This window comes from Gavia stellata, chromosome 7, assembly GCF_030936135.1.
Source record: "Gavia stellata isolate bGavSte3 chromosome 7, bGavSte3.hap2, whole genome shotgun sequence".
Classification (NCBI taxonomy): domain Eukaryota; kingdom Metazoa; phylum Chordata; class Aves; order Gaviiformes; family Gaviidae; genus Gavia; species Gavia stellata.
In genome coordinates, this window is record NC_082600.1 from 27,677,302 (window position 1) to 27,705,099 (window position 27,798).

Genomic DNA, 27,798 nt, shown 5'->3' on the forward strand with positions numbered 1-27,798 from the left:
AAAAAATCCAAAAATTGACACCCTCCCAAACTAGAACTTTGCAGAAGTCTGCTCTGTGTTCCAGAAAAATGGGGTATATATGGCATTTCGTATATACGGCACACTAAAATAGGCTTGCATGTCATTTCCATTCTGAAATCACAGACTTCCTGGTCTGTGATTGGGCATATGAGATAGGAGAATTCTCTTCCTGCCAAGACAATATGGATTATAGCAGTGTTTTATATTCAGTTAATAGGCATTAATGAAAGTCTGTAAGAACAGATACAGAGTATCTGTTGGATACAAAGCTTCTAAGGTACAGTCACCTGCAATTATGATTCATGCTTTAAATGTAGAAGAACTAAGGTAAAACACCTGTGTTACAGAAAACATCATAGGCATCGAGAAAGTAGTCTACAAAGCCACATTTATTTGCACATGTACAGAACAGAGTGACAGATGTTATTGTTTTCCATACAAAATTATATAAAAACAGTATTCACCTTCATAGAACACCATACCACTTTAAGTTGTATTAAATACATTCAGAAAGCATTCTTGCACGCACACAACATTAGTATTAGGTAGTCGCAGGTAACTCCAACACTGCAATGTAATTATTCTTAGTGGTATGAAGGGATCAAAGATTAGTCTGCAACTAAAATAAAAAGAATCCTGGTTGAGAAGCAAGCTGAAGTCTTTCCTCCACTGGCCATCAAAGCAAGGAACATCATTAAATAGATTAACTGTCTCCAGAACATAGATGTAAATACTACCAAAGCACCTGCAGAAGGCAGATAAGATTTGTATTCCAGACTGAGTTGAGCTATCTTGGCCAGTGTTAACATTCCCATTTAATCACTGCTTGCCTATAGGAAACAGTTTTATAAAACTGGAAGATAGAATTGGGTAAGAGCTTGTGATTACAGAAGAAAACAAAAGGTATAGATCTGAATCAATTACTTTCCCTTCCTACCCAGCACTGGAGAGATTACCCCCTTTACTGGGTCTTAAGATTCCCATTCTTGCAAGGAATAGAGGGGGAAAGCAAAATTTTACATTTCCTGCAACATTGCCTCCCTACATATGATCTAAAAAGGGAATTTAATTGTCAACAGGACATCTCAAACAATTTATTTAAAACGCACATTTATTTCTACCAAAAAAAAGTGTATGATACAGAAGAAGTGATCACACCTACTTAAAGGTTTACCTATTAAAATATACAGAGGATCTTAATGAGTACAGGATATTTAAAAAAAGATGCAAAGGAGTGTTAATCTTTTATTTTTACATATTCAGGAACTTCACATAATTTTGGTAAGTAACCTTTTACAAAATTATGTAAAAAGTACAAGAATGCCTGGTAAACAGTCTGCATTTTTCCAAAAGATTTTTTACAGCATGCAATTCTTAAGGCAGCCTTCTCCTCCTCCTTACAAGGAATCCTTTCACTCAAATAATCTTCCGCTGCAAAGATTAGGCTAAGGAAGCTTGGTCTCTTCTGTTAACGCCTTTTGTCTTTCCTGTCTGATTTACGGTCTCTTTCACTCCGTGAAGTTCTCTTGCCTGACCGACTACTTTCTGATATAGACCTCTTTCTGTCAGATCTTGAACTCTTATCCTTTGAGCTTTTGGTATCTCTGCTCCCACCTTTTGAGGACTTGTGACTTCTATCTACTCCTGAAGCATCCCTTCGCTTCCTGTCCGTGCTCCTTCTGCGTTTTCTATCTCTGTTATGCCCTCTTCCTCGGCTTCGACTTCTACTTTCACTACTACTAGAGCTACTGCTGCTACTGTCCCTGCTAGTACTTCCACTTGTAGTACTGCTGCTCGTGGAACTACTCCGACTGCTACTGCTGCCAGTGGTGGAACTACTTCCACTACTAGTACTGCTTGAAGTACTACTGCTACTACTGCTGCTGCTACTACGGCTATGACTCTTACCAGTTTTGTTCCCTGCCCTACCCCTGCTTCTACTCCTAGTCTTACTCTTAATTTCTACACTCGGTGTCTGACCCTGCTCTGTCTGTGCCTCAACCAGCTTTACAGACACCACAGCATTTTCATCCTTGTCTGCCTGGGGCTCTGTATCCTGAGTGGACTGAGACAACTGAGGTGACTGTGGCAGTGGCACAGACTGTGGCTGAGATAGAGCCTCAGCCACAGGTTCTGGCTGAGCTTCAGGTGCCTTCTCCTGTTTTTCTTCAGGTTCAGCTTCAATTTCTGGTTTGATACCTTTCTCCTTCTCGGGAGAAGGAACATTACACACTTTTTCTGGCTGAGCATCACACTCTGTTTCTGTTTCCACTTCTTTGCCATGTTCATTTTCTACAGGTTCTACACTATCTGCCTCATTCATTTCAGCCACATCCTGCTCATTATCCACTGGCTGAATGCTTTCACTTTCCTCTTTTACAACTGTGACCTTTTCATGCTGACCATCCTGTTGCTTGTCATTCTCCCTCACCTCGGTAGTCTCTTCTACTTTAATCTCCATTTCATGTTTCTGTTCATCCTCTTCCTGTTCTTTCTCTGCATCACTATGCCCTGAACCTGTTTTTCCCTTTTCCTCCCCTACCTCCTCCATTTCTACATCATTGTGCTGATTACCTGTCTCCAACTCTTCCACCTGCTGAGCCACCTTACCCTCTTCCTGCTCCTTGTTCTGTTCTTCTTTCTTTTCTTCATTCTGCACCTCCTGCTGTTCTTTTTCCTTCACAGATTGTCTTCTGGGCCTGGCCTCCATTTTGTTAATCTGCTCTGCAAATTCATTTCGCCTGCTTTCAAAGAGTGCTAGGGAATAAATGCATAAATAATAGTTTCAGATAATCTAGAGACACTGAAGTCTATTTTCCCCTATGAGCCAGTAAGTTATCAAATTGTTTTAACTTATAAATACTGTGTCCTTATTCATTCTGAAGTAGCAAGCCATTCATGCATAATGAAAAGGACTGCTAGTTACCCTAAGAAGACAAAGCAAAGGGAATAGTCAGCTCAGCTGAGTATCAGAACAGTAAAGCCCTAAATCTAAGCTAACAAAGACTTTTTGACTTAATTAAAATCAATCCAACCAACAGTATATCAAAATACACCTTAATTTCCTGGTATTTATATATTAACAAGGTTATACTTCCTAAGGTAAACAAAGGACAGTAAAAATCGGCAAAAAGCTAGTTAGGTATTAAGAAAGCTTAAATAATGTAAGCTATTCAGAGAGGTGAGCTAGCTTCTCTTATCCCCCAACCCCACACAATGAAGAAAAGCTCATTAAAAAAACCCCAATACATTCTCAGTTTAATAAAAAAGAACTCTAGGACTACCATCAACTGCAGTATTTTAAAATGTTTTCCAAAACAGAAATATAGTCATGCTGCGAAGCAAATGAACACATATTAAGGTAAAAAGAAATTATCATAAAGTTTAGTGCTGTGCTTAAGAAAACACTTCTCAAATCCTTTGTAAAAACCTGCATTTCCTTGGGTCTTCAATCCATAGAATTTTCAAAAACTAAGTTGCTGCACTGGCATACATCTGGGTACTAAAGCTAATATAAAGGACTATGTTATAAACACATACCTCTGAGATTATGCATATACCTCTTTTGACTTCTTGTAAGAGAATCAAAGCACATCCAACATAAAAATAAGTCACTGAAAGAGTAACGTTCACTTATGATGAACATCCATGCAAGAACATACAGTTTGTCCTAACCATGAAATTCATGTACGTAAGCAGAGAGACTTAAAAGGCGTTTGTACAGCAAACATCAAAGGGAGGCAAGAACAAGGGCCTTTGTATCATGAAGACCACTTACCATTCATCTTTTTCTGTGACTCTTCCATCAACTTCTGCGTAGCAGGACACATTCTGCCAGGTATGTAGAATAAGTGGGGTTTTGTCTTCGTTCTTATATATTTAATTATTTTAGCATTATGTTCATTCCATTCTTCTTGCTGAGAAATGAAAGAAAATATCATAAGATACAGAAGAATAGTTTAAACAAGAGAAAGATCAAGAGCAAAACTAAAACTCACCAACTGAGCAAGCTCAACCTTTTGCTCCAGTAACCGCAGCTCTGTCTGTTTAGCACGCCTTTCTTCAAATAGTTCTCGCCTTTCATTTTCAACTTGCTTTCTTTCTTCCTCTGCCTGCACTTCAAGTTTTTGTTCAATTTCTTGTCGTCTCTTTTGCTAAGATAAATAAAAAAGTATCTAAATATTTTTTTCTAAATCAAGAAAGTGTTCTAGTTTGGTCCAATTACAATTTTGAATTATTTATACCATTAAAGGCATTCCTAAAAACACGTTAAGAAATATCTCCTAAATTACAGGTAGTGGAAGAAAAGAGTGTCATTGCTTGCTGGCACCTGATTTTTTGTAGGTTAACTATAAAATTATGGGCCCGTGTGGATTTCTGTCTTCTTTTCTACCATTCAAATTGGAGTTGAATTTTCAATAGAAGCTTCAACATGTTTTTCTTCCCAATGGCAGAAAAAAAGAGAAATACATTTCAGGTATTCCACTTGGAGGGGAAAAAAGTCAACTCCCCCAGAAACAAATGAAGGACTGCAGACTGGTGTTTGTGACAAACAAAACAAATTACATTGCTAATACTTCCAGTATGTTCATCGCTAATTAGATATATGACCATAATCCAGGAATGCCCTGTTGGTATTTCTTAGACAGCCATATGCTCAGACTGTACAACAGTTGTCTAACGAAAAAATACAATTTAGTGCCTGGACAACAAAACAGCTGTGTCATAAAACTCCTCAGCCCTCTACTTTGATTTATAGTAAGTTTTTATGTATGAAGAGAACAATGCCTATACAAATTCTCAGAAGAATGTTGCAAACAGCGGTAACTCCTCAAAGTTTCTTTATGCAAACACATACTACTATAAATTAGACAATGACTCCATGTTTCTAGACCATCCTAATCAATAGTTTCTTATTCTAAAGGCAAGCAGGCAACAAAGAACTTTGGTCCTTTCTCATGTGCTACATGACAAGTTAGATAAAACAGCAGGATATCCAAATACTGAATCTGAAAGTAATCAATACCAACACTGCAAGCCAGCTATGCTAACACTACACAGAAAAGATTTTAAGTTTGAAGACTTTGTATCTGCTTCCACCGGCCTGTTGAAAGTAGAACTTTCAAACACTGTTTTTAATCTAAAGTTTATTAGTATTAACTGAATAACTCATTTAGGGCAACAGTAAACAAATACCATACCCTCCACAATTTACAAAGGCATACTAGGAATAAAAAGTTACCACCATCCTACATGCAAGACTTTTGAAACTACCATTAAGCTATGCAAAGCCTTCACTTCAGTACAATCACATACCCATTTATTAAAAACAGGAATTCTTGTTGTCTATACTGGGAGGGGGAAGCCATTTGTAGTCAAACAGATAGCATAATACAACCATACATTTCTGTATACTTGGTTATAATTTAAACATCTGGAACACATCAAGGTGGGCACTGCTTCAGCAATACTAAATCACCATTATTTAAAAAAGTAGCCTATGACCTATTAAATAGTTACCTGATTAAATTCCATTTACTTTGAAATGATCCCCAAATAACATAAACAAGAAAAAAGATAATCTATTTTGTGTTTTACATGTTTTAAAAATGTACAGCAATTAAATAAAAAACAACAAAACACTGCCTTTTCACTTTTGCAATGGTCAGAAATAGTGTTGTGAAGTCATGAAATTGTTAGAGTCCCCTTCCTGCCTCCCACCCCAATGCCACTAAACTAAACCAAACAAAAACCTACATGCACTCTTACCAATTTGTTGCACCTGCAATCTACACCATGGGGAATTTTCATTCCTATTTGAAGCAGCTTAACCACACAATTTTGCTTTATTATTTACAATCTGATAGAACTAAAAGTAAGTACCCTCTCAGTAGCAACTGTGGACTCCTGCTTAAATTTTTGAAGAGTGCCCATCAACAAGCCAAATATACGTCGATTCCTGAATAAAAACAAAGAGAAGTTTGAGATTCAGTTCAAGTACTAAGATTTTTATTTGCATAAACAATCAGAGAAACTTTCCACCTCAGAGATGTTTATTTTTAAAGGCTCAGTATTACTCAAGGCCATCAGCAATAGAACACATTAACTGTGCCAACAGTCAAGGATATAATTTACAGTAACATATCACATTTTGCTTAAGAGTAAGACACAGTTCATCCGTAAAACAGCACAGTTAGCACTGGGAAAATTGGAAGCCTGCATATTTTACACCTGGAAATAATGACACTAAGGAAATATTAAAAAAGAATCTAAAAGCAGAGAGTACTGAAGTAAAGGTTGAATAAATACAGTGTGAGCTATCAATAAGGCAGTGAACTGGAAGGTCATCAGGCTTTCTGAAAAATGTACCTCCCCGCCCTGCTCAGGGGATAGAAGGAGAAACGGAGTCAGAGGAGTGAAAGCTTATCTGTCGCAGTTTGCCTAACAGTACCTTCTACAATGAGACACTGTACTGTGAGATGAAACTAGAATTGCTCTCATCCAATTAAGTGTTGTTTTGAGAAAACTTAAATAAGTAAAATTTTTCAATGAATTCCCTTCTTCTGAATAAGAACTAATTTCTTGAATTTCACCTTTTCTTTCTTTCCATTTAATCCCAAATTAAGCCTTTACAGCAAAAGGCAGACTCTCTTATTTGCCTTGAACTTTTACCCAATTAAGAGAGAAAGGAAATGCTACTCTCTTCACTTGGTACCACTCTACTACAGTGGCACAAACCTGACATGGAAAGGTAAAGGTACTTGTATATTAAACAGTAGAAATAGGAATAAAGAATTGAGAGCTAGTGATTACTCAAAGTGTATTTGTATATGAATGACATCCCAGAAGACACTGAGCAAAATCGAGAGTTCAACGGATGCTGTCCTCTTAAAGAGCCTCTTTCCACCACAAGTCACACATAGATCAATACTGGTTTTCTCATCTCCCCAAAAGACTACTGAAGTGCAAAACAGTAAAACTACAATTTTGAGGAACCAAACTTTTCATGCCTGAAGCTCTAGGAAGTCCACTAAGAATTTTGAAAGTCTTTCTGTGAGGAAAGCAGTTGGAAACTGGTGATGGAAGGAATAGCAGTCTGTTAGTGGTGTTTTAACTGTAAAAGAAGCAAGTGAAGTGTCTTTTCTGTGCTAATTGAGCTGTGGTCATTATTAGAGAAGCTCTCTATGGTTCCTTATTCCAGCTCTCATTCTTCTATTTATTTGAGTTATGGGTTGTTATTATTGCACCAGGTGAGCTGCAGACTGAAGTAGATGGAGTCCAAGAGGTTGGACACAGTTGCAAATTTGCTTTTCCAACACCTCTTCCCAACAGAGCTGCAATTCAGCAAGAATTTTTATTAACTACCCTGACACAAATAAAATATAGGAAAAAGGAGATAAACATAGGAGGAATCTAAGAAGAAGCAGGCAAAAGGAAGGTGAGACTGTACACACAATAATGAGTCTGAGAGTAGCAAAAGAAACACATGATGGAACTATTGCGTTAAAAAAAAAAGAGAAAAAAGGAAAAACCCACACCCAAAAGCCTCCTTCAACCAACAAAATAAATGATGTACCAAGACAGTTGTAACAGTCCAAAATGTTAAGTAACCAATGAAGCTATATGTATTTCTGTCTTACTCAAAGACGATCAGTTACAATAGCACTAGCAAACCTATTCCTGTAGGTGGCCTGAGAAGTAGAACCCCTGTCAGTTATGTGAAGTGAATGATGTGTTTTTACTGCTGTGAAGAATTTTGACAATATTTTTTAAAATCAATTTTATACCATTATGGTACCTCTTCAACATCATCTTTGATACATAATAGCATCTGTATAATACTTGTTAAATCTAAAGCTACTTTTATGCTAGCAGTAAGAAGTATCACATTAGTGCTTAAAAGAGATTTCTGCATACCTTTGTTTTCCTTTCTCATCCATATTTTGATCTTGTATAAGGTCTCGACGTGTTCGCTCTTTGGAGGTAGCAACAACAGAAGATGGCAACGCTGGCTACAACAAAGAAAAAAAACCTACTTTGTTCATGTTCCAGATAAATCAGTTTCTTCCTGCACAGCTCCATTTATCATTTATTACCTTTTTAATATCATCATCCTCTGCGTCGCTTTCTTGGCGTGATTCTCTTCTTGTCCGACGTTCTCCACCCAGCCTGAGGAAAAAAAACATTAGTGGTCACTAGAGAACATATAGTTAGGACAGCATCTGTTCTGACATGAGAAAAATACAAGTCAGCATATCTAGTCAGAAGGATCAACACTTTCAGTAAAAATCTCCCCACTGTTCCAATGACCAGTAAATAGCATTTTACAGACAGAATCTACTGTTCGTAAAAATCAGTCAAAGAAAACAGTTTAAGTTCTAATACAACTTGCACAGTAAAGTAAAACAGAAGAGCCCACATTACTACCTTATTTGACTTTTTAGAATACCTTTGGAATTTATTTCTTGTTTTTAATGTTTGCAGTTTTCTTTTTCCAGAATCTCTAAAACAGCTACTGGTACAAAGGGATTGCGAGACAGATTTAAATGCATCAAGATACAAAGATTAGTATGATTTTTCAGATGAGAAATGCTATTTACTTAGCCAAATACCTAGAAAACAGGTGAGGAGGGGCAGACACATAGGACCTAGGAACCTGGATGAACTGAGGCTTTAACAAAGAACAATTAGGCTGTGTGTTAAATAAAAGTTATTTTCAGCTCTCACTCTCAGCTTTGTGGCACAGTACTTTACTACTGGTAAAGCTGTTTCACAGTATTCGTTCTGCATTAACCCAAAAATTCAAACCCAAGCCTTGCTTTAGTCAAGAACTACCATTGCACATAAATGCCCATACAATGAAGCTCACTATAATCAGTCACATCTGATCGATCTGCATCCAGACGTGAAAGCTCAAAATCTGGGTCTATTGTCACACTGTACACATTCAATTTATTGAACGTTATAGCTCAGTCATAATTCAATTTGTGTCTACTGTAAAACAAATCTGGGCTACTAAGCAGAATACAATATAGCAGACTGTACACCGAGTAAAACAGAAAATTTCAAGAATCTTTGTATTGCTGTATCTTTATATTATTGCTATCATCTTTATATTGCTATAAGGTATGAAAAAAAAAATATTTCACCACAGTCAATTGCTATCATCCAAATATATTTCCAGCAAGTCTTAAATATGTAATCTCTGAAAAAGACAGTGAAAGTCATCAGTTATTAACAGTTATTGAATCTAAGCATCTTAAGTTTACGCATTCTGATAAAGCAAGTTCTCTGCATCAGCTTTTGCACCCACCTACTGGCTGCCCCTTCAAGATCCCTCTGTTTGGCTGGGGGTCCTCCTCCACTATCCGAGAATCCACGCCTAAAAAGAAAACACTTGTGATCTCAGAACAAGTTAGGCTAACCCCAGGTCCACCTTAAGCCTGCACGATCAAACTGTATTTTGGCTTTGTGGTCATGATGTAACAACAAATTTTACTCAGCTCTATCATCATTTACTGCTCCTATTGCAATAAAGTGTTTAAGCATACTGCTTGTGGACCAACTAATTTAAAGTTGAATTTCTGCACCTATTTAATTAACTAGCTACACTAAAACAAGGAGTCCCATTGTGTTCAAGTGTTCACATTTGCAATAGTTTTTAAGATGTATTATGCCTTAATCAGAAGTTTAATATTGAAATTCAACAAAAAATCCACTACATACTCCATTAAGAAAGAACTACTGAAAAAAATTGGCCTTTTCATTCTACTTGGGGGGGGGAAGGGGAGAGGAAAACCCACTACAAAACACTAGTGGTTTCACTTACATGTGTTTTAAAATTCCTGTCGACTTCAACTCTTTCTATTCTTCCTGGAACAGCTACCAGTTTACTGAGAGATTGATTTTGAATGATTTCAAAGGGACAAGGTCCCAGGTACCACATAACACCTCCCTTAACTTTGACGTTTCCCCTTATTGTTCAGGCTAACAGCTGGAAGTGCTAGGGAAAACCACCAGTTTAAACTTGTTATAACTCAGAATGAAAAGGTACTTTAAATTTCAGGCAGTGACATAAAATGGCAAATGCACTGTAGGGCAGCTTTAGTGCCTGCTTACTTAAACAGCGGTACAATGAGCAACGGGATCAGACGAGAAATATAAAACACCCCAGGGTAAAGTCAGCAAGCCAATGGCAGGGTAAAGGGTGGAAAAAACCCCACTGCCCCTTTCTGCAGCTCCTTACCTTAGCAATAAGCTCCCACGCCCTCTACCTCCACCAGGGCCTGTGATGGCTAACAGTCTGTTTTGAGGGGGCCTGCGAGAGAGCGGGCGCTGTTAGTGGTACCTGCCCCGGCCCCCCCGCGCCGCTGCAGGGAGGCTCAGCAGGGCGCTGCAGCTCGCCCAGCCAAAGGTGCCCGCGGCCATAACCATTCCCTCACGCACCCCACGGTTCTGTCCCCTCACCCCCGCCACGACGGGCACACGCCGCCAGCAAACCAGCGGGACCGGGGCCCCACCAGCCCCACCCGCGCTGCGCCAGAGAAGCGGGGATGGCCCAGAGAAGGGCGCGGGGGTGGCGGCCTGCGGGCAGCTCCTCGCCGCCCACCCCTCGGGCCCCTCACGCAACGACTCCCCCCCCCTCCACGGGACAACAGCGCGGGGCACGCCAGCCCCATCACCTCCCCAGCTCGGCCCGGCCGCTCTCCACGCCCCCCCCTTCCCCCCGCCGGGCCGTTCCTCCCGCTGGTGCCCCCCCGCCTCACCTCACATCATTGGGGTCCCGTCCCGTGAGCTTGCGGATGTTCTCGTCCACGTGCTTGAGGCTCTCCTTGGCTTTCTCCAGCTGCTCCTGGAGCGCGCGCACCGCCACCGCCATCCCGCCCGCAGCGCGGCCTAGCCGGGGCCCAGCGCAAGGCACCGCTGGGTAACGGGGGGGGGAAGGCCCCGCCCACGCGCGGCGCGGCCCGCCTGGCGGCCCACCACTCCGGCAGCCGCGGGGCCGGGACGGCGCAGCCAATAGCCCCTCGGCGGTCCCCTCCGAGCGCCAATAATCGCGCACGAGAGGAAAGGGCACGCCCCGCGGGAAAGGCTCGCCGAAGGCGCCCACCAATCACAGGGCCCAGAGGCAGACTGGCATCCTGACCGACCAACTACTGGAAGCCTCTGTCTGCCAGCTCTACGAATCACCAAAGGGACAGCCGGAGTGACATCGCTCAGAGCTAACGAGAACTCATGCGTCAGTTTCCCGCAGCCCAATCAGAAAGCCACTTCGAGGACGTTTATCCCCACCTACCTAGGACGCATCCTACTTTCCCACTCGTTATGGGGCCGACAAGGCAGCACGCAGGCGGCTCGGGCGGGGGCCAATCACCGCTCCACTAAAGAGGCCGCCGCACCAGGCGAGCCAATAGGCGGGGACGTTACTGAGGGCTGGCGCGCTGCCCCGTGGCGCGCGGGCTGGGGCCGGGGTATGGCGGCGGCCTCACGGGCGACTCCGCGCTGGGGGGCGCTGCCCGGTCCGCGTCTGCCCTCCCGCCCGTCACCCGGCGCTTCGTGGCTTCAGCTTCGCCAGCTGGCCCTCCATTTAGCGGCTGTAAAACTGCGTTACTAGACGTTATTCCTGCCGCCTGGGGTGGCGAGGTTTTTAACTGCGCTCTTCCCCGCCGGGCAGCCGGTGCCGTTTCTGCGGAGAGGCTGGGGTGAGCCCCCGCGCGCACAGCCCGCTGCCGTTCCGCGGCGGCGGGAAATGGAAAGCGAATGAACGAGTCACGCTCTGAAGGCAATAAAAAAACCACGACCCGCACCCCCCCACCCCCCGGTTTCAACCCTCAGCAGCAAGGCGGGCGGGGGGCGGCTCCGCAGGGAAGAGAGGTGTGTGCTCCTCAGCCCTCTACCCCAGCTCCGGCCCCCCCCTTCACGGCACTCGCTTCTGCCGCCCGAGGCAGGGGGCTCTGGAAAGGGATAACATACAAGGCCCTTTCCCGCTTCAGGAGAGGCTTTGGCCGGCGCCAGAGAGCCGCGGGAGGCCTTCGCAGGCGGCGGCGGGCAGGAACGCTGAGCGGTTCCCCGACGGGAGGAACCAGTCAGGCCGTCAATGCTGGGCCGCTCCGCCTCGGTCGGGAGCATCAGAGGCAAACGGGGCCCGACCGCGCCGCGCGCCCTCGCCCCAGCCGGAAGGGGCGGTGTGGCGGCGGCGGGACCCGGCAGCAGCTGGCCGTTGCCGCGGCGCCGGTGTGTGTGTGGGGGGGTGAGGGCGGAGCGGATATGGCGGACGAGGCGCTCTTCCTGCTGCTGCACAACGAGATGGTGGCGGGGCTGTACCGCGCCGCCGAGCAGGGCGAAGGGGTGAGTGGGGTCGGGACCGCCCTGGGGGCCGCCCGGCATCGGTCGGGGTAAAGCGTCGTCGTCTTGTGTCTTGCAGGAGAATGGCCGCTGCACCACCAAGCTGGAGAGCATGGGCTTCCGCGTCGGGCAGGGGCTGATCGAGAGGTGAGTCCCCGCCGCTGCCGCAGCCGGCCCCTTGCAGCGCCCCTCTTCCCGCTCTCGGGGCCGGTGGGCGTTGCTCGTCCGCGGGGGTTTTCCCCTGCCTCTGCCCGGCGGGGGCCCACGGCCCCTCCTTCCCGGCCTGCTGGGGCCAGGTGTGTTCGTCCGCTCGGTGGAAAGCTGCTCGCCGCTTTGGGTGGACGGAAGGCTATGCTGCGGATGTGTTCCTCTTATTATACGTTCTGGCATCCTCTCTTTCGGCATCTTATTCTTGCGGGGACCTGTGTTTGAATACCGCAGGACAGTTTTCGAGTATGAATTTTCCCAGTGCTTTCCGTCGTGAAAACTGAGTTAGGGTGTATGGTTACTTTTAATACTTATAATCCTTTCTAATGGCACTTTTTGTAGATCTACTTTTGCGTGTTACCTATTGCTCGTATGTTTCATGATTTTCTTCTCTAATTCCTTAAACATAATTTTATGACTGGCTACTCTATTTCGTTTTTCTAAAGCACTCTCAGTCCTTGGAACTTCATGACCGAGCACATTGCCTCCTTGTTTCCCTAGGCCCTTTGGGGATGCACGATGACTTGCTGCACATCCAACTTCAGCGCCCTCATTCTGAGGTCGTGTGGAGACTCTTGAGCTTCCGAAGTCATACTTTCGTTGAACAAAATGGTGCTTTAGTGCTAGATAAAGACCATCAAGGAGGATAAAGGGAGAGAATTCTGAAATAAGCAAGAGGAAGAGGTCCCTTTTTGGGAAACAGGAACAAGTTTTCATGTTTGTTCCTATGTTTTAGTGCTTTTTTGCATATTTGAAGGACTCCTTTCAAGCAGTAGTATAGGTGTGAGCTTTTTGTTTATCTTCTATTTAAACATTTAGTTGAAGATAGTTGATGGAGTGCTTTGCATCTTTCTGTACTTCAACTGTCTTTAATAATCATATAATTAAAACCACTTACTCTGCTGTTATGTTGCAGTTATTAAGGTAACACTTTGTTGCTCTTAAGTTAAAATACTTGATGAACGCAGAGTGATGCTAGAACGATACTGTACAATAGTTGGAAAACTAATTTCTGTAACAGCCTTAAAAATAATGTTGCATAGTGCTGTTTTTTTTATTATTTTATTTTTCAGTTTAATCAGTCAAGTTGTGTATACCTTAATTATTGATATATTTCTCACTTATTTCTTAGGTTTACAAAAGATACTGCGAGGTTCAAGGATGAATTAGATATTATGAAGTTCGTTTGCAAAGATTTTTGGACAACTGTATTCAAAAAACAAATAGATAACCTAAGGACTAATCATCAGGTACTAATGCTGTAGAAAAAGATTTAACTTACAAAATCAGTAACGGTTTTGAGTTACTAATGCATTTTTTGTTCATGTTAGCATGTAGGTTCAGAATACAATTTAAAAATTGCTTGTGATGTTTTTATTGCCACCCTGTTTGAAAAGACTAAATGCTTTGAATTTCATATGCGCTGTTGCAGAGTTACAAACAAACAACAAAAGTGTTGATTAACACTTAAACAGGAACTCTTTTATATATCTCCCAATAAATTTTAGTAGAAAACTAGTGTGAGAAAATGATACTGCTGTCTTAACATCTATTTAAATAGAATGGCTGCCTTGAAGTAATTTTTTTATTTTGAAGAATATTTACAGTTTTCAGCAGTTGAGACACTTAGTTGTACTCTACTGAACATACATGTATAAGAAACAGCTGAAAAACTTACCAGATTTGCATGTTGGTGACATTGCGTTGTATCTATGTCCTTTCTTATATCAACAGCCACAGTTCTTAAAGCAAGATCAAAATAATTTAAGGAGTGATTTTACTAGAGTAAAAAAACCTTTCTCCTTTTGAATGACTTGGTTTCCTTATGGCCATTGTCCTGTTGTATCAAAGTAGGAACAAGAGAATTTGTACAAGGATTGTGCCAAATAAAATAGGTTTTATTTTTTGGTGAGCTGTTTATCAAGTAATAACTTTAACAGATAATAATTATGTTAGAAATCTGGTTTTGAATTCAAAGAAAGCTGCCGTATTGAGCTTAGGTCTCAATTGTATATGCAGCCTTAATTAAATTTCAAGGGTTATGAAGTTCCAAAGTAGCACAGTCATTAGCAAAGAAATTAAAATGACAGGTTTAGATTAAACTATACCATGTTCATACTTAATTTATTAAAATGCATATTGTGGCACAAAATCGTAACATAGAAAACATTAGACTTTAAATTTGATCATCTGCTGGGTGTTGTTGCCTGTATTGCTATTAAAAAAGGTAACTCTCACTGAATTTGAGAACAAGAATAGTGAATTGCATACCAAATGAAGATTAAGATTTGAATGTAAAAATCAGCGTGCGTTTGCTATATTAACAACGACTTTTTAATATGGAACTATTGTTTCCGAGCACTGGAAGGACTCTTCCAAGAAGAATGTAAATGAATATTTTTTAGGGTTAAGTGATCATATTATTATCTAGGGGTTTTGTTGTAAACTCACAATTAAGTATATTTTCTTTTGTTTTGATATTTTGTGTAAGTAAATAGTACAGTTTAAACTTAAATCACATATGCCTTAATCTAAAATTTCCTTTTTCAACCTGAGAACATTTATATTGTATCTACAAATGAAATCCCTTTACATAAAATGTTGATTACATGTTACTGCATATTCAACTAAAAATTTTTTTTTTTTTTAAACAGGGTATTTATGTCCTTCAAGACAATAAATTTCGTCTCTTGACACAAATGTCTGCAGGAAAGCAGTACTTAGAACATGCACCAAAGGTACCCTTCAGTTTTATCCTGGGCATCTACCAGTTTGATTTGAATTATCTTGATCTATTAATAATAACTTTAAATTTTGTAATCAAATGGATGCAGACTCTTCAAAAGGGCAGCTAAAGTTTAGTCTCCAAAACCTGTGCTTTTTAGAAATGCACCTTGTTTTGGAACAGTGGATTTGATTTATGGTTCAAGAAATGGTCATAGTTGTTGTGAAACTTGCTGTTGTCACATTTGAGTTACTTGATGGTAGGAGCTGGTCTGCCACTGTCACACAAATTCTTTCTTTCTCTTTGGAAAACATGTGCTTTCAGAAGCTTTTTAAAAATTTCTAAAACTTATTTAGAAGATGCTATTTGTTACCGAGAACAAGATTCTGAGATCTTATGAACATTCAGAAAGATATTCCACCAATTAAAAATAGCTTTGAGTGTAGATGCTGAGTTAGGTTAATGGTTTATGTAAGTAAAATCAGTGCCTCTGCAGAACCTCTTATAAAGCGCTTTGGTTCAGGTAGATGTAAGAAATGGGGCATTCAGTTCCATTTTATGGTTTCTTAATTCTTGATCTTCTTAGTCATCACAGTTGCAGGCTACTGTCCTTGGGCTTTTTTTTTTTTTGGTGTTTGGTGACACATTTCTTCTGTTTTGCAACATATATTCTAAGTATCTGCAGGCCCTTATATTCCAAGATGTGGCCTGTGCAAGAGTGCTATCTTGGGCTGTTTCTCCTTTGTTGACTTTAATACCAGTTGCTAATTTCAGCCAAGTCTTGGGAATAACTGTTTTAAAGATACTAAGTTCCTAAAGGTTTAATGGACATAAAAACAAGTGACTCAAGATAGTGTCTCTAACAAGAAATCTGTATTGTGAGCTCCGCTGTACCAAATATTGGAGCTTTCATCTATTAGAGACATGACGAAGTCTTTCAAGCACGGTAACAAAACCGCCATAGTTTTATACTGTCCAAATGTTAAGTCTTGTTCTTGAGTACTTAGTTTCAATCTTTGGCAAGGAGCTTCACCCTTGACACTTACTTAAAGTGGAACTTTATATTTAGTACCTAGCATTTACCTGTGGACTAATCAGAGGAGGCCTATCGAATTTGGGAATAAAGAGTATTGTAACAGCTGAAGTTTCATCAATGCCTGCATGTAAGTAGTTCTCAGAGTATTCAATTATTAGCTCACTTGGTAACTTTCCGTACTGACTTCATCTCTGTATAAGCATTTATCGAGGTGGGATTAGTTTGAAGCTGCTGGGCCATAGGAGTCGGTATGAACTTCGGAATATGGCTTGTCACTAAATGCTTTAGTGTTTAGAAAATACTGACAGAGGGTGGACCTCCGTGATATTGAGTGGAAAGCAAAACTAAAAGTTGTATTTACATTTGGATGCATCAAATGCATAAAGATGTACATCCAGAAGGCTATTTGAACGAGTGAAGATAAAAACAACTAGGTAACATGCTCTTTCTCTACAGAAGTCATTAAGAAAGTTAGTAAGTGAAGTCCATTGTAACTACCCAAGCTGCTTAAGGTGGATTTAAAAATTTCCCCAGACTTTGCACAAATTTTACATTTAGCTGACAAAATTGTTGTGATGTGGGACATGGATCAACTTCAAGAAAAAAAGAAAAGAAAGAAAAAGCTGTTAAGCTGGAGTTAAATTTAAATGCTAGATTTAAATAATGGCTAGATTGTTCACAATTAAACCATAAGATTGAAATGTTCCTTATTATTTCTATTAACAAAATGATTACAAGAAAATAATACTTGGAAAATAACTCTAATGGTGATACTTTGATCTGACTTTGCTTTTTCTTTGCAGGTAAATTTCAGGTGATGATACAGAAGATGTAGAGCACATTCAAATCTGGGTATCTGTCTTAAAAATCCTTTCTGTGTGGATTAAGTATCTTGGTTCAGCTTTGTATGTAGCTTGTAAATTATAGCAGTGTGCAACACAATTCCAAAATATATAATAAATGTTCATCAAAATAACTTAACACTATCCTTGTATCTTGGTATGAAATTTATTCTATACCAAGGTATTAATGTCCACATGGTAAAAACTGTCTACTCAGAAGTTTTCAGCAAATGTTTCAATTACCAAAACAGCACATGTGGAAGACCGGAGGCACGTTTTGAGAACAGAGTAAAAGCCTGACCAAGAGTAAATTGTAATAAGAAACGAATGTGTTTTGTGTCACCTAACATGGTTAGGGTTAATGAATGCCCAACTGCTACATTTCCTTATTCACTCTGAACTGTGAGGCAGCAATTGCTTTTGTATTATTCTGAGGAAGCCACTAGCACATGAACCAACAGCCTTCATCAATAGCGTTCAGTGGAGTCTTAGTTACTTTGTAGGAATGATATGGGGCAGTAGAAAAGAGAACTTACTTCTACATAGTTAAACAGTTTCTCCTACCTCCCTAAAATTAGCAGCTGTTTTTTGTGTCAGAATAATTTTACAGATAAGGTCATCTATACTGGCCAAAGAAGGAAATTTTAGCTTATTGTGCATAAACTCAGTATTAATGTAATTGTTTTTAATTGCTAGCTACAACTCACTTCTGTAATGAGTGTGTCCAGGAAGATGATTAGGCCTGCAAGAAGCTATAAAGACATCACCAAGAGTCTTGAGGACATTGGGGTTTGCTAGATACTACTTGTTACAAGATTTGCATAACAATACATATCTTGCTGTAGGTAAGCATGAAAACATTTGTTAAAACTTTTAATGAATTCTGCTGTAAGACTTTTCTGTTGGCAGGTTCAGGCCTTTATACTTTTAAATGAATCATGATAGAAGCTTACGGTGTTTATTCTGGAGTGTGAGAATGCCTTGTGATAGTGATTCAGTTTCTACTTTGAGACCAGTAAGTAACAGGCTAACTAGAAAAGCTAACATGTTATAATAGCACCTTGGGTTGTTACACCTACCTTCTGTGTTGGGAGAAGTGTATGTTTTCCAGTTGTGTGGTGGGCAAAGAACAGTGGAGGCTGTTCTTCCCTAAGCTTTAGGGAAGGTCTGAAGTTTGTAATGGATGAAGCCTTTTCTAGATAGCTGTTACAAACTGGCAAGCTATAGATGATAAATGTGGTAACCAGGGGTTTATTATACTTGAGCTTAAGATGTGAGCAAATTCTGATCTTTTCAGGTACTGTGAATGCTAGTTCAGATTAGTTGTAGCTGAATAACTTGACAGTTCTAGGAAACATCTAGAGCAGAACTCAAACTAGCAGAATGCTGTCCCACTGTTTATAGAACTAGCAAAGATGAAAGTGACTACAGTAGTATGGTACTTGGTGGGGATCAGCTGTTTGATTGAAAATGCTGGGTTCTTTTACTGGTAGTTTATAGGAAGGCTGTGGTGGTTGTTCACCTTTGTAACTTGGATTTGTTTGAAATTATAGGGCTAGAGAATTAGCTAACTAGTATTCTTGCATTTCATGGGTTCTTCAATTGCCAACTCATCCTGCTTTCAACATGCTGAAAATGTTACTAAAGAGACTAGAAATAACTTGCAATGTATGTCCAACAGATGGACACTTCAATGTCATCACATTTTAGGCACCTGCAGTGTGGTAGACATTCAGTATCAGCATACATAGAATCATTGTTACTTGCATCTCCAGAATTAAAACTCTAGTAATTATTATAAGTCACTTTGATTTTTCACTTAAGACTACCATTCCAGATGCAAAAGTGCCAATCATTCAAAGACATATAAAGGTTTATCAGAAACTGGTTGTGGTTAATGATTATTTTTAACAGCGAGGTGAGGGACTTAAATTCTATAATATACAGAAAGCAGATGTCTATTAATACTGTTTATCAATTTGCTGCTATCAGCAGAACTTATAGTTCCTTTGACATGGATCTTTAATTGAAGATAATTAGAACCAGAGGAAGTCATGGATGTACCAAGCAGATGCTGATACTCTTGGCGAAGCACTCCACATTAAAGATATAGATAGGTGAGCTAATGTGTTTGTCAAGATACCATACAGAAAATAAAGTTGTTCACTCTGTTTAATAAATGCTTCTATTAAAAGCATTGAATACAGCTGTGTAATTTTCACTGGTTTCTGCAACTGTTTACTAAAAAAATAGTATGACTACTCAGGAAGTAGTAATGTTTGTTTTACTAAAATAATTGTTTCAGTAACTTACTGGCTGTAGTTGAACTGCTTAGCAGAGCTTAAGCTCAGGAACCAAAGCTTGAAAAAAAAACCACATTCAGTTCTAGTTGTGTACGTTTCTATAGTAAGGCTGCTGTTGAATAGTACAAAGAATGAGAAAAGCCACAATGTTTAAGAACACTTTTTAAAACGTTTCAGTTTTATTAAAAAAAGCCCTCAATAGGTGTGTGTTAGATAAAGAACAATCATTTGTAATGTAACCTCAGACTTCACCTAATAGCAGTGTCCACAGGATTACTCCAGATGGTAGAAATTCCTAACCAAGAATGCAGTTTACAGAGACAGTAGCTTGAGAGATGATGCCAGACACTTCGTTGACCATTTTATGATGATGATGGTGATATTGGAGACATTGACAGTTTTGTGCTAAAGCTTAGCTTAAGTTATTCATAGCTGTCCCAAATGCATTATTGTGAGGGTGTTCTGAAGCGGTTGTATAGTACTTCAGGTCTGAACAGTGCAGTGTCTTGCTTTGTTAACTCTGATAATGCTGTTTGTACTGTGGCAATGCAAAATACTTGATATTCTCAAAACAGTCTAGGAAGGCTCATCAGCCAAGTCACGTTGATCGAAGTACCTAGTGGAGAGAAGTGGAATACAGCAAGAAACCTCTAATGCAACATATGCCATACTTTGCTCTCAGTTGTTAGACCCCATGCTTTCTAGCTTTTCTTTTAGTATTTCTACCATAATTATAGCTTTGCAGTTCAGGGGGCTCATCTGAGGAAACCAGTAAACTTAATTTACTCTTAGGTTTATCATAAGTCCTTTTAGCTACGTATATTTGCTACATAGGCCCAGGGTATTTTAATTAACTTCCACTTCAAAAGAATCTAGGTTAGGACAAGAGTAATCACACATTTATTATGGAATACTTTCCTGTTTTAGGTATGTAAGTTGCATTACCTGCTAACTAAGCAGATTATCAAGTTCAGAGCTGATATTTGTTCTTCATTCTTGTTCTCCTGAAAGAGGAATAAATATTAGAATAGTTCTTTCATTACCTGTGTCAAATAGAAAAGCTGTTATGTGCCATGTTACATGCTTGTAGTCTTCCCTTCATTTTCGAAGAAACTTGGGACATGAAAAATTGCTTACCAAGACTTCAAGAACTGAAAAATAATTTTCCTAATAATTTGCTAAGTTCAGCAAGTCCTTTGTGCAATGTTATATTAAATATTACCTCTAGTACTCTGACTTCTGAGCATCGTCTTGCCAGCTGTCGAATAAGGGAGTGAGCTTCAGGTAGCAAAGGTTTTTCAAGGCATGCCAACAGTGCATAAAGCCATCTACCCTGTGTGGATTCAAATAACAAAGTTTTAATTATGAGGATTTCCTTGAAATTTCATGCAGTTGTTCTTATATAGAGCCGGCCTGGAGTATAACGCTCAAAGAATTGCATTTAAGTGCTACTGCCAGAACTGAAGAGTTTGAAAGCCAAATTAGATACTACACAGTAGAATTTTGTACCTTTAGATAAGCTTCTTGTGAGCAGTACTCCAGGATTTCCTGATGTTTTTGGAGTACTGGCCAAGATACAAATTAATAGAGCTTATACTATTAAAGTCTGAGGGAAAGATTATTTTAGTAATAGCTACAGATTATCACTTAGCTATTAATTTTTAACTTTACAAACTGTGGAAAAAAACATTCCTGAAGAGTGAATGTATCAAGTCAGATCTTTGTGGAGTTAATGCTGTTAGATCAGCTTTTAAGATTTGCACCACTGTGAAAACATGTCCTTTGCACTTTACTTTACTGAATTCTATTGCGTTCTTACAAATGTAACTTCTGCTACCAGTCTAAGCTCTTAATTTAATTTCAGTGTCTAGTGGCTTTCATTATGGAAATAAACTAAAAGTCAACGTGCACAATGTGCATATTGGTTAACAAGAAAACTGTTTTACAGAAAAGGATAGACCATGAAAGGCCTTTAAGCGACTCCAAATAGAGAAACTGTGTTTAGTATTATGGAAGTAATTTTTCATTCCTGTTTTGCTTTGTGGTACTGAATGAGATGAGATGCATCCACCAAGGTCTTTTGTAGATGCAATGCTGTTATGTACCTAGTCAATCTAGATGTGGCCAAACTCCATGCTAATGTACCCTGTCAATCAGAATTTCCTATTAGGTTTGATTTGTCACCACACTAATGCAGCTAAGCTTTCTGGTCTGTGCTGCACATGGAAAGATTAAACGTGTCTTTGCCAGCATACTGTCATGCATCTCCAAACTAAAATTGAGGTGTCAGTAAATACAGCTTGCAGCACCCTGACAGCTTGACTAGTTAGAACCAAAGCTAATGCAGTCTGACCCTCTTCTCACCGTGGCGCCGATACTCATCTAACCTTGAGGTTTAAGTTAGTGTGGGAAGCAATAAAAAAGGGAGGAGGTCTTGGCAGTACTTGATAGATCTGTATCTGTTATGTTTTGTAATTAGCCTTCCAAAAAGTTCTGTGAATACTAATTTTAGTATCTAATCAAGAAAGTTCTGAAAGTAACTGAATATGATACATGCATTTAGAGAACTCTCCAGAAACTAAAATAATTTCATGGAAAACCGAACAATTTATCCCTTGTTTAATGCGTTCATGTTCAAGTAGTTAGAATAAATTAAAAATTACCAGTTCTGGAGTAAACTTTTTCTCTCCAAACCAGCTTATCAGGTATTCTAAGACACTGGTTACTGTTGCCTTCAAAAGAGGAACAGAAAGAGACAATACAATACCTGCAATGTTTTGTTTTGCTGTCCTTCTACCCAAAGGATTGTATTCTATAAAAAGCAATGTGATTTTTTTTTTAAATATACACATGATGTATTTCTACTCTACTGTGATACTATATGGTATTTATTCCAGGTTGAAGTTCCATATAAAGGTAAAGTAAGTGTTAAAGCACCAGTTCCTGGAAAGAACTTTATATAAAATGAAGTAATTTTGTGTGTTAACAAAAAGTTATGGATAAGTAGCTACAGATTAGGAAAGAGGCATCACACTGTCTGGTTGTTTCTGTATAAAGGTGACTAGTGGGAAACATAGTAGTAAAGGAAAGGTAAGTGTGATTCTTCTAGCCTTGCAATATATGTAAGAGTTCACAATCAAGTTGAAGGACTTCACTTAAAACACTAAGTGAGAAATCTTAAAACACTGTCAAGCACCTAATGGGGCATTCAGCAAAAATTCAAACATTACATGTTCTATAGAGAAATTACAAGTACAAAATACTCTTAAAAGTAGTCATGATAAATGTTCAGTAGTAAAGTTGTTTGTAGCTGAAGGTGAGATAATGATTACATGTTTTCCTTGTAAGTGTACCATGAATAGCAGTTGTAATAAACAGTTGCCTACTCTAGCACAGAAAAATAGATGAGACTTCTGCAACAAATAGAATGTGAGAAATATGATTTATGCAATGTCACTATGCAGTTCTAAGAGGTATGCTTACCTGATTCATTCTGCTTACAATACTTAGCAAAGGGGGAAAGCCCACCTGAAAAAAATCAAGTTGGAAAGTGCAGACATTATCAAACATTTTTGTTCTAATTTAGAATGTACTAACACTTTAATGTGATGCTCAGACATCTGTAGTGATTTGAAAGTCTGTTCAAGTTTTGAAATCTATTAAAAAAAATAATCTTCAAGCAAGTTCAAGATGAGGTCCAGTCAAATTTGGTATCAAAGAACCTTGCTTTTACTGTTATTTGTTAAAAGTTTTGGTTTTTCAAAATTATGCAGTGAAGGGCATGTTTGTAGGATAGCACGTATGAGGAGAGGAGCCACATACCACCATTCAACAAAACACTAAAGCAGACAGCTTTCTGTTCAGTTCAGTGAGCATCAAAGTAGTGTGCTTTAGCTGATAACAGATGAAGGAACTCTTCAACTTTTTGACTGAAGGGATAGACTTGTTCTCTGCTTCACTCAGTTTCCACTTAAAAGGGAAGAAAAATGGGACTTCCTGGGCTCACCAGAGAGCCTACTTTCTATTTAGCACAAAGTGATAATAAACAGTAGGATTGTTTCTGGCAGTTACTCTTGAAAATAGCAGCTGAAAAGTAGAAGTCTATACTCACCTTTATGTAATCAATTCCTAGATTTTCATTATCAGATAGTGCATCTATTTCTGAGTATATTCTTTCACCCAGGCAGAACCTCTTCCAGCCTTCTTCATCCTCGGATTTTGGCTGAAGTAAATAAAAGTAAGTGAAAACTGTGAAATGCTGCTTGAAGAAGAGACTTCGTAATGTTCACAAGCTGTTAATTAAACTGTAAAGCAAGATTAACCACTGATTTAATGACTGGAAAAAAACCACAGAACTGTTATGAATTCTACTCACCATAGCAACATTGCTGTCCAAATGTTGTGACCGCCAGTGATTTCTGTGCTTGTTCAGGCTCTGGGTAATTAAAGCCAAATCACAGTTTAACTTTGCAGTTATTTTATCCTAGCCATAATTGCTCTTCATTATTCTTAAAATGTATAAAAACTATGTTTTACAATGTTCTATACATCAGTAGAGGCACAACTAGCTAAATATTTCCCATGTCTCTTAGTATGTAACTAAGTTGCTCATGCTGGGTTTTTGGAAGTAATGTTAAAGCTGAAGGAATTTTACTACATAAAGTTAAGGTGAGGTAGTAAGCTTTAATAGTCTTCTCGACTTCTCTTGGTATAACAAGCTTAAGAAAAAAAATTATTTAGTCCAAAAGCACACATAAAGCCAGTATCTTGTTTCCAACAGTGGTCTGTATCAGATGTCTACAGAAGTGTTAGAAGGCAAGCGTGCTTTCCTAGTATGTTTCTTCTACCTGACCGGGATGCCATATAAGACAAATCTGCCGGCTTAACAGTTTCCTGTACACAGGTATAAACTTTTTGTAACAGAAGACTTTTCCCCCCAATCCAATTGTTACTGTAGCAGTAAAAATGACCACTAAAAATGCTGTAAGTAACAGTAGCTGACGCACAGTGTTTGAACAAGTGACTTCTGATGCTCTTTTTTTCTCTTAAATGTTTTTTAGGATATTCTCATACTTCACAGGGTTAATTCTGGCACAGATGAGAGGACAAATGATTTGTGTATAAAAAGTATCTGTAAAATGAATATGCCTTTAGATGTCAGTTTCCTTAGTTTATTAGGATTAGATTATGCCTAATATACAGTATGCAATGCGATACCTTGTAGAAATAGGGGCTAGCTCAGTTAATGTTTACAGTGTAGATGCAATAGTACAGATCTCCACCTTCTCTGATTTACTTCCCCGAAAAAAACAGGGTAAATGAGCTCATGCAAAGTTCAGTGCTACTGCAGCTTCAATGCAGTAGGTTATACTTGAGGTATTCCTACAATGCAGTATCAATGCACTGTAAACATGCCTTCCGCAGTACTGGAGTCATAAATGATCTCTACCTACATCTTTATTATGGTTTGCATTTCACCCTGTTTGAATTGTGGGGAGAGAGAGAGAGAGACTGATCAATTCTCCATTTTTGTTCTGTTATTGAAGAGCAGGGTGCAAATGCGGTAGGAAAGATTTAAGTCTGTGCTAACGCTACAACCTTACAAATACATTTTACCAAATCAGTATTTCTCCTCATAATGGGTGCCACCACTGCCAACAGTACCCTAAATGGATAGTGTGTTCTACGTACATGAATCTCCTGGTGGGTTAGAATCCACCTGTTTTTCAGTTAATGTTGAGTCGGCAGAACATTCCTGCTAGCATTAGGCTTTAATATAGTTGCATGACATCATAGGGATTTTTGTCCTCCCTCAGCTACTCTATATCATTTAATCTAAATACTGACATATTCTTGCTGAAGTTGAAGATATTTTTTTTTAAACATGACTGTCTCAAGAGTTTTATCAGAGGTTTAAAAGCCACACAGTATATATATAATTCTTTTTCAAGAACTTAAAACATTTGCCTACTAACATCTGTCCTACCATAAATAAGATTTCTATACCAGATATAAGGTTGTCCCCCGTAGAACACATCTGTGCTTTATCTAGAGAGTGCCAGTCCCCTCACACACACCATTTTGTACCTGACGAATGGCTGAGAAATTGGCCACTTGCTGCTGCTGCCACTTGAGCGTTGGAGAGTATCCTTCAGGAGCAGGCTGACATCCGGAAAGCTAAAAAAACACTGGCAATAATTATAATGTAAAGAAAGCTTTATAAGAAGAATCCTTAAAAACAAGAGAATCAGTAAATATTTGCTATCAGGTAAACAATATCCTTTAAATCTTCATTATTTTCAAGACCACATCCAAGACTGACTTAACAGTTGTTTTAAACAAGATTTCTTCTGTTTGACTCTTCTCATATACAAATAAGAAGGAAAACTAAGCATTCAAAATACATTGTCAAGGAATTATTTAAGGTCTTTTTTTAGTAATTGTTCTGCCTTAATTTCCCTGTTGATAAAAAGCAGGGTGTTTTTCCTCATCTTGGACAGACGCTATGAATCTCGGGTGTTCTACCTGCCAAGATAATGAAGACAGAAGACCACAAAAATATCTTTTAGGAAATTAACTGACAGTTAAGTAGATACAACCTCTTTAAATAACTCTTTCACTGTGATCTTTAAAAAAAAAATAAATCTTTGAACAAATGTTTAAGAATGCCACTACAAAGAGATGAGACAAATGAATAGAATGGTTACAGAAGTTACATGGTCATATATGATTACTAGAAACTTTCCTTGAGTAATCTAATAGTGAAATTTCAGATTACACAGTTTTCACTAGAGAAAGGCAAACTTGGTCTCTTGAACTATTTGAAAGTAGATTAAAAACCAAGCTGGCAGGGCAATGTGACAACAGAAAAAGCTGCTTGGGCAGTAAGCAAAAATTCTGATAAAATATTCCACCAAAAAGGAAAGAAGTGCTGCTAGAATTTCATCTAACTTTAGTAAAGCTTACTGCACTTACTACCTTTGCCCTAGATATATATTTAAACCTAAATATAGGTAGGGAGATATCTTTCTTCTAAATGCAGGTTTCATGATTAAATATTTGTAAAATTTAATGCAACATTTGATTTCCTCAGACAGTAAAATAACCTGCTGTCTATCAAATAGTATGGATATTATCAATTTAAATCAGTTATAAAGACTGCTGTTTGCCAGCAGTTGTACAGGTGTTTCTTCAAACCCAGACATTTAATTCTGTAGATGCTTTTTAAAATCCAGCAGTGCTATTCAGTTAAGCCAACCATTCCCCAAAATTAGTACAAACATTATGATATTAACATCTTAATTTTTTCTCTTGAAACATGTAAAAGCTCTCAAACTTACTGAAATGTTTACTGTCTGCTTCTTTCTCAATTTTTTGGGGTCTATTTGCGCCACGACCACATCTGGGCATCGAGCTGCTTCAATCCTACAAAATAAAACCAAGTGGCTACAGTTTTTCCTTTTTCTAACAGGTGGTTATATACCGGACGTCTCTGAAATACTGCAACTGCGGAAATCTTCAGGTACGTGAAACACTGACTATACCGGCAATTCCTACAGAAGGTTTGACTTGGGAGTTCCAGATCACGTATTCCCAGTTTCTACACGACTGCTCTGGCCTCCTCGCTGCTTCCTGACATCCTAACTTGCCTGAAGTGCGGCACCGCTTCCCACAGCGAGGCCTCGGGAGGCCGCCGCTGCTGCTACGGAGAGCCAAGAACTGGACCTCCATCTTTCTCTGGAAAACAGCGCAGCATCGGCCCTCAGAGCTGCGGCCGAGGCAGGCGCGCAGCGGGCGTTACGCAGCCCTAGAGAAGCGGCAGCCTCGCAGGAGGCGGATGGGTTTAGACCCGATGCCGGACGGGATCCCACCGCACCGGCAGCACGGGGGAAACGGCTCATCTGGCTGCGGCTCCAGGTTAACGGTGGCACGACACAGCCGCCCCCGAGCACCCCAGCGCGAAGCTTGGCCCGGGCAGCACCGGCGGCCGCGCCGCTCTCGCGGGGAGGTGCCGGCGGCGGGCCCGGCCCGCGGGCGCTCGGCCCTTCCGCCCCGCCACTCACTGGACGCGCTTCAGATACTCCTGGGGCGTCCTGGGAGGCACCGTGGGGTCGAAGTCCTCAGCCAAGTCACAGTCATCCACGGGCAGCAGCCGCGGCATCAGCTCCTCCACGCCCGGCTCCATGGCCACACCGCCACCGCTAAGGACGCCCGCGCTCGGCTCCGCTCCTCCCCGGCGGCGGAGGCCGCCTGACTGGGCGCGCCTGGGGCCGGCCCGCCGCGACGCAGGCGCGCTGGGAGGCGGCGCGAGGCGGGGGC

The 27,798-nt window shown here is 40.0% G+C and overlaps 3 protein-coding genes across 6 annotated transcripts; 1 reads left to right on the top strand and 2 right to left on the bottom strand.

The window, feature by feature from the left end:
- Positions 1-392: 392 nt before the first annotated feature.
- PNN (pinin, desmosome associated protein) lies at positions 393-10,900 on the bottom strand. The gene is made up of 9 exons (XM_059819329.1): positions 10,788-10,900; positions 10,268-10,339; positions 9,335-9,403; positions 8,118-8,190; positions 7,939-8,033; positions 5,905-5,980; positions 4,020-4,175; positions 3,800-3,938; positions 393-2,778 (listed from the first exon to the last, which is right to left on the bottom strand). Exons 1-9 carry the CDS (start codon positions 10,898-10,900, stop codon positions 1,490-1,492), a joined length of 2,082 nt encoding a protein of 693 aa, XP_059675312.1. The 3' UTR covers positions 393-1,489.
- A 1,372-nt stretch (positions 10,901-12,272) lies between these two features.
- Positions 12,273-17,809, top strand: TRAPPC6B (trafficking protein particle complex subunit 6B). 3 transcript variants are annotated; one of them, XM_059819594.1, is made up of 6 exons: positions 12,273-12,399; positions 12,470-12,513; positions 13,706-13,823; positions 15,228-15,311; positions 16,368-16,461; positions 17,138-17,809. In XM_059819594.1, the coding sequence occupies exons 1-6, from the start codon at positions 12,289-12,291 to the stop codon at positions 17,167-17,169; spliced, it is 483 nt and encodes a 160-aa protein (XP_059675577.1). In that variant the 5' UTR covers positions 12,273-12,288; the 3' UTR covers positions 17,170-17,809. The 3 variants fall into 3 exon arrangements, with proteins under 3 accessions (XP_059675577.1, XP_059675576.1, XP_059675578.1); XM_059819593.1 differs by having other exon boundaries at positions 12,273-12,369; positions 12,446-12,513; XM_059819595.1 differs by lacking the exon at positions 15,228-15,311 and having other exon boundaries at positions 12,273-12,369; positions 12,446-12,513.
- Positions 17,810-19,478: 1,669 nt separating this feature from the next.
- GEMIN2 (gem nuclear organelle associated protein 2) lies at positions 19,479-27,664 on the bottom strand. 2 transcript variants are annotated; one of them, XM_059819443.1, is made up of 10 exons: positions 27,543-27,664; positions 26,820-26,904; positions 25,567-25,656; positions 23,855-23,914; positions 23,591-23,701; positions 22,963-23,007; positions 22,143-22,211; positions 20,702-20,812; positions 20,425-20,483; positions 19,479-20,095 (listed from the first exon to the last, which is right to left on the bottom strand). In XM_059819443.1, the coding sequence occupies exons 1-10, from the start codon at positions 27,662-27,664 to the stop codon at positions 20,056-20,058; spliced, it is 792 nt and encodes a 263-aa protein (XP_059675426.1). In that variant the 3' UTR covers positions 19,479-20,055. The 2 variants fall into 2 exon arrangements, with proteins under 2 accessions (XP_059675426.1, XP_059675428.1); XM_059819445.1 differs by lacking the exon at positions 22,963-23,007.
- Positions 27,665-27,798: the final 134 nt, after the last annotated feature.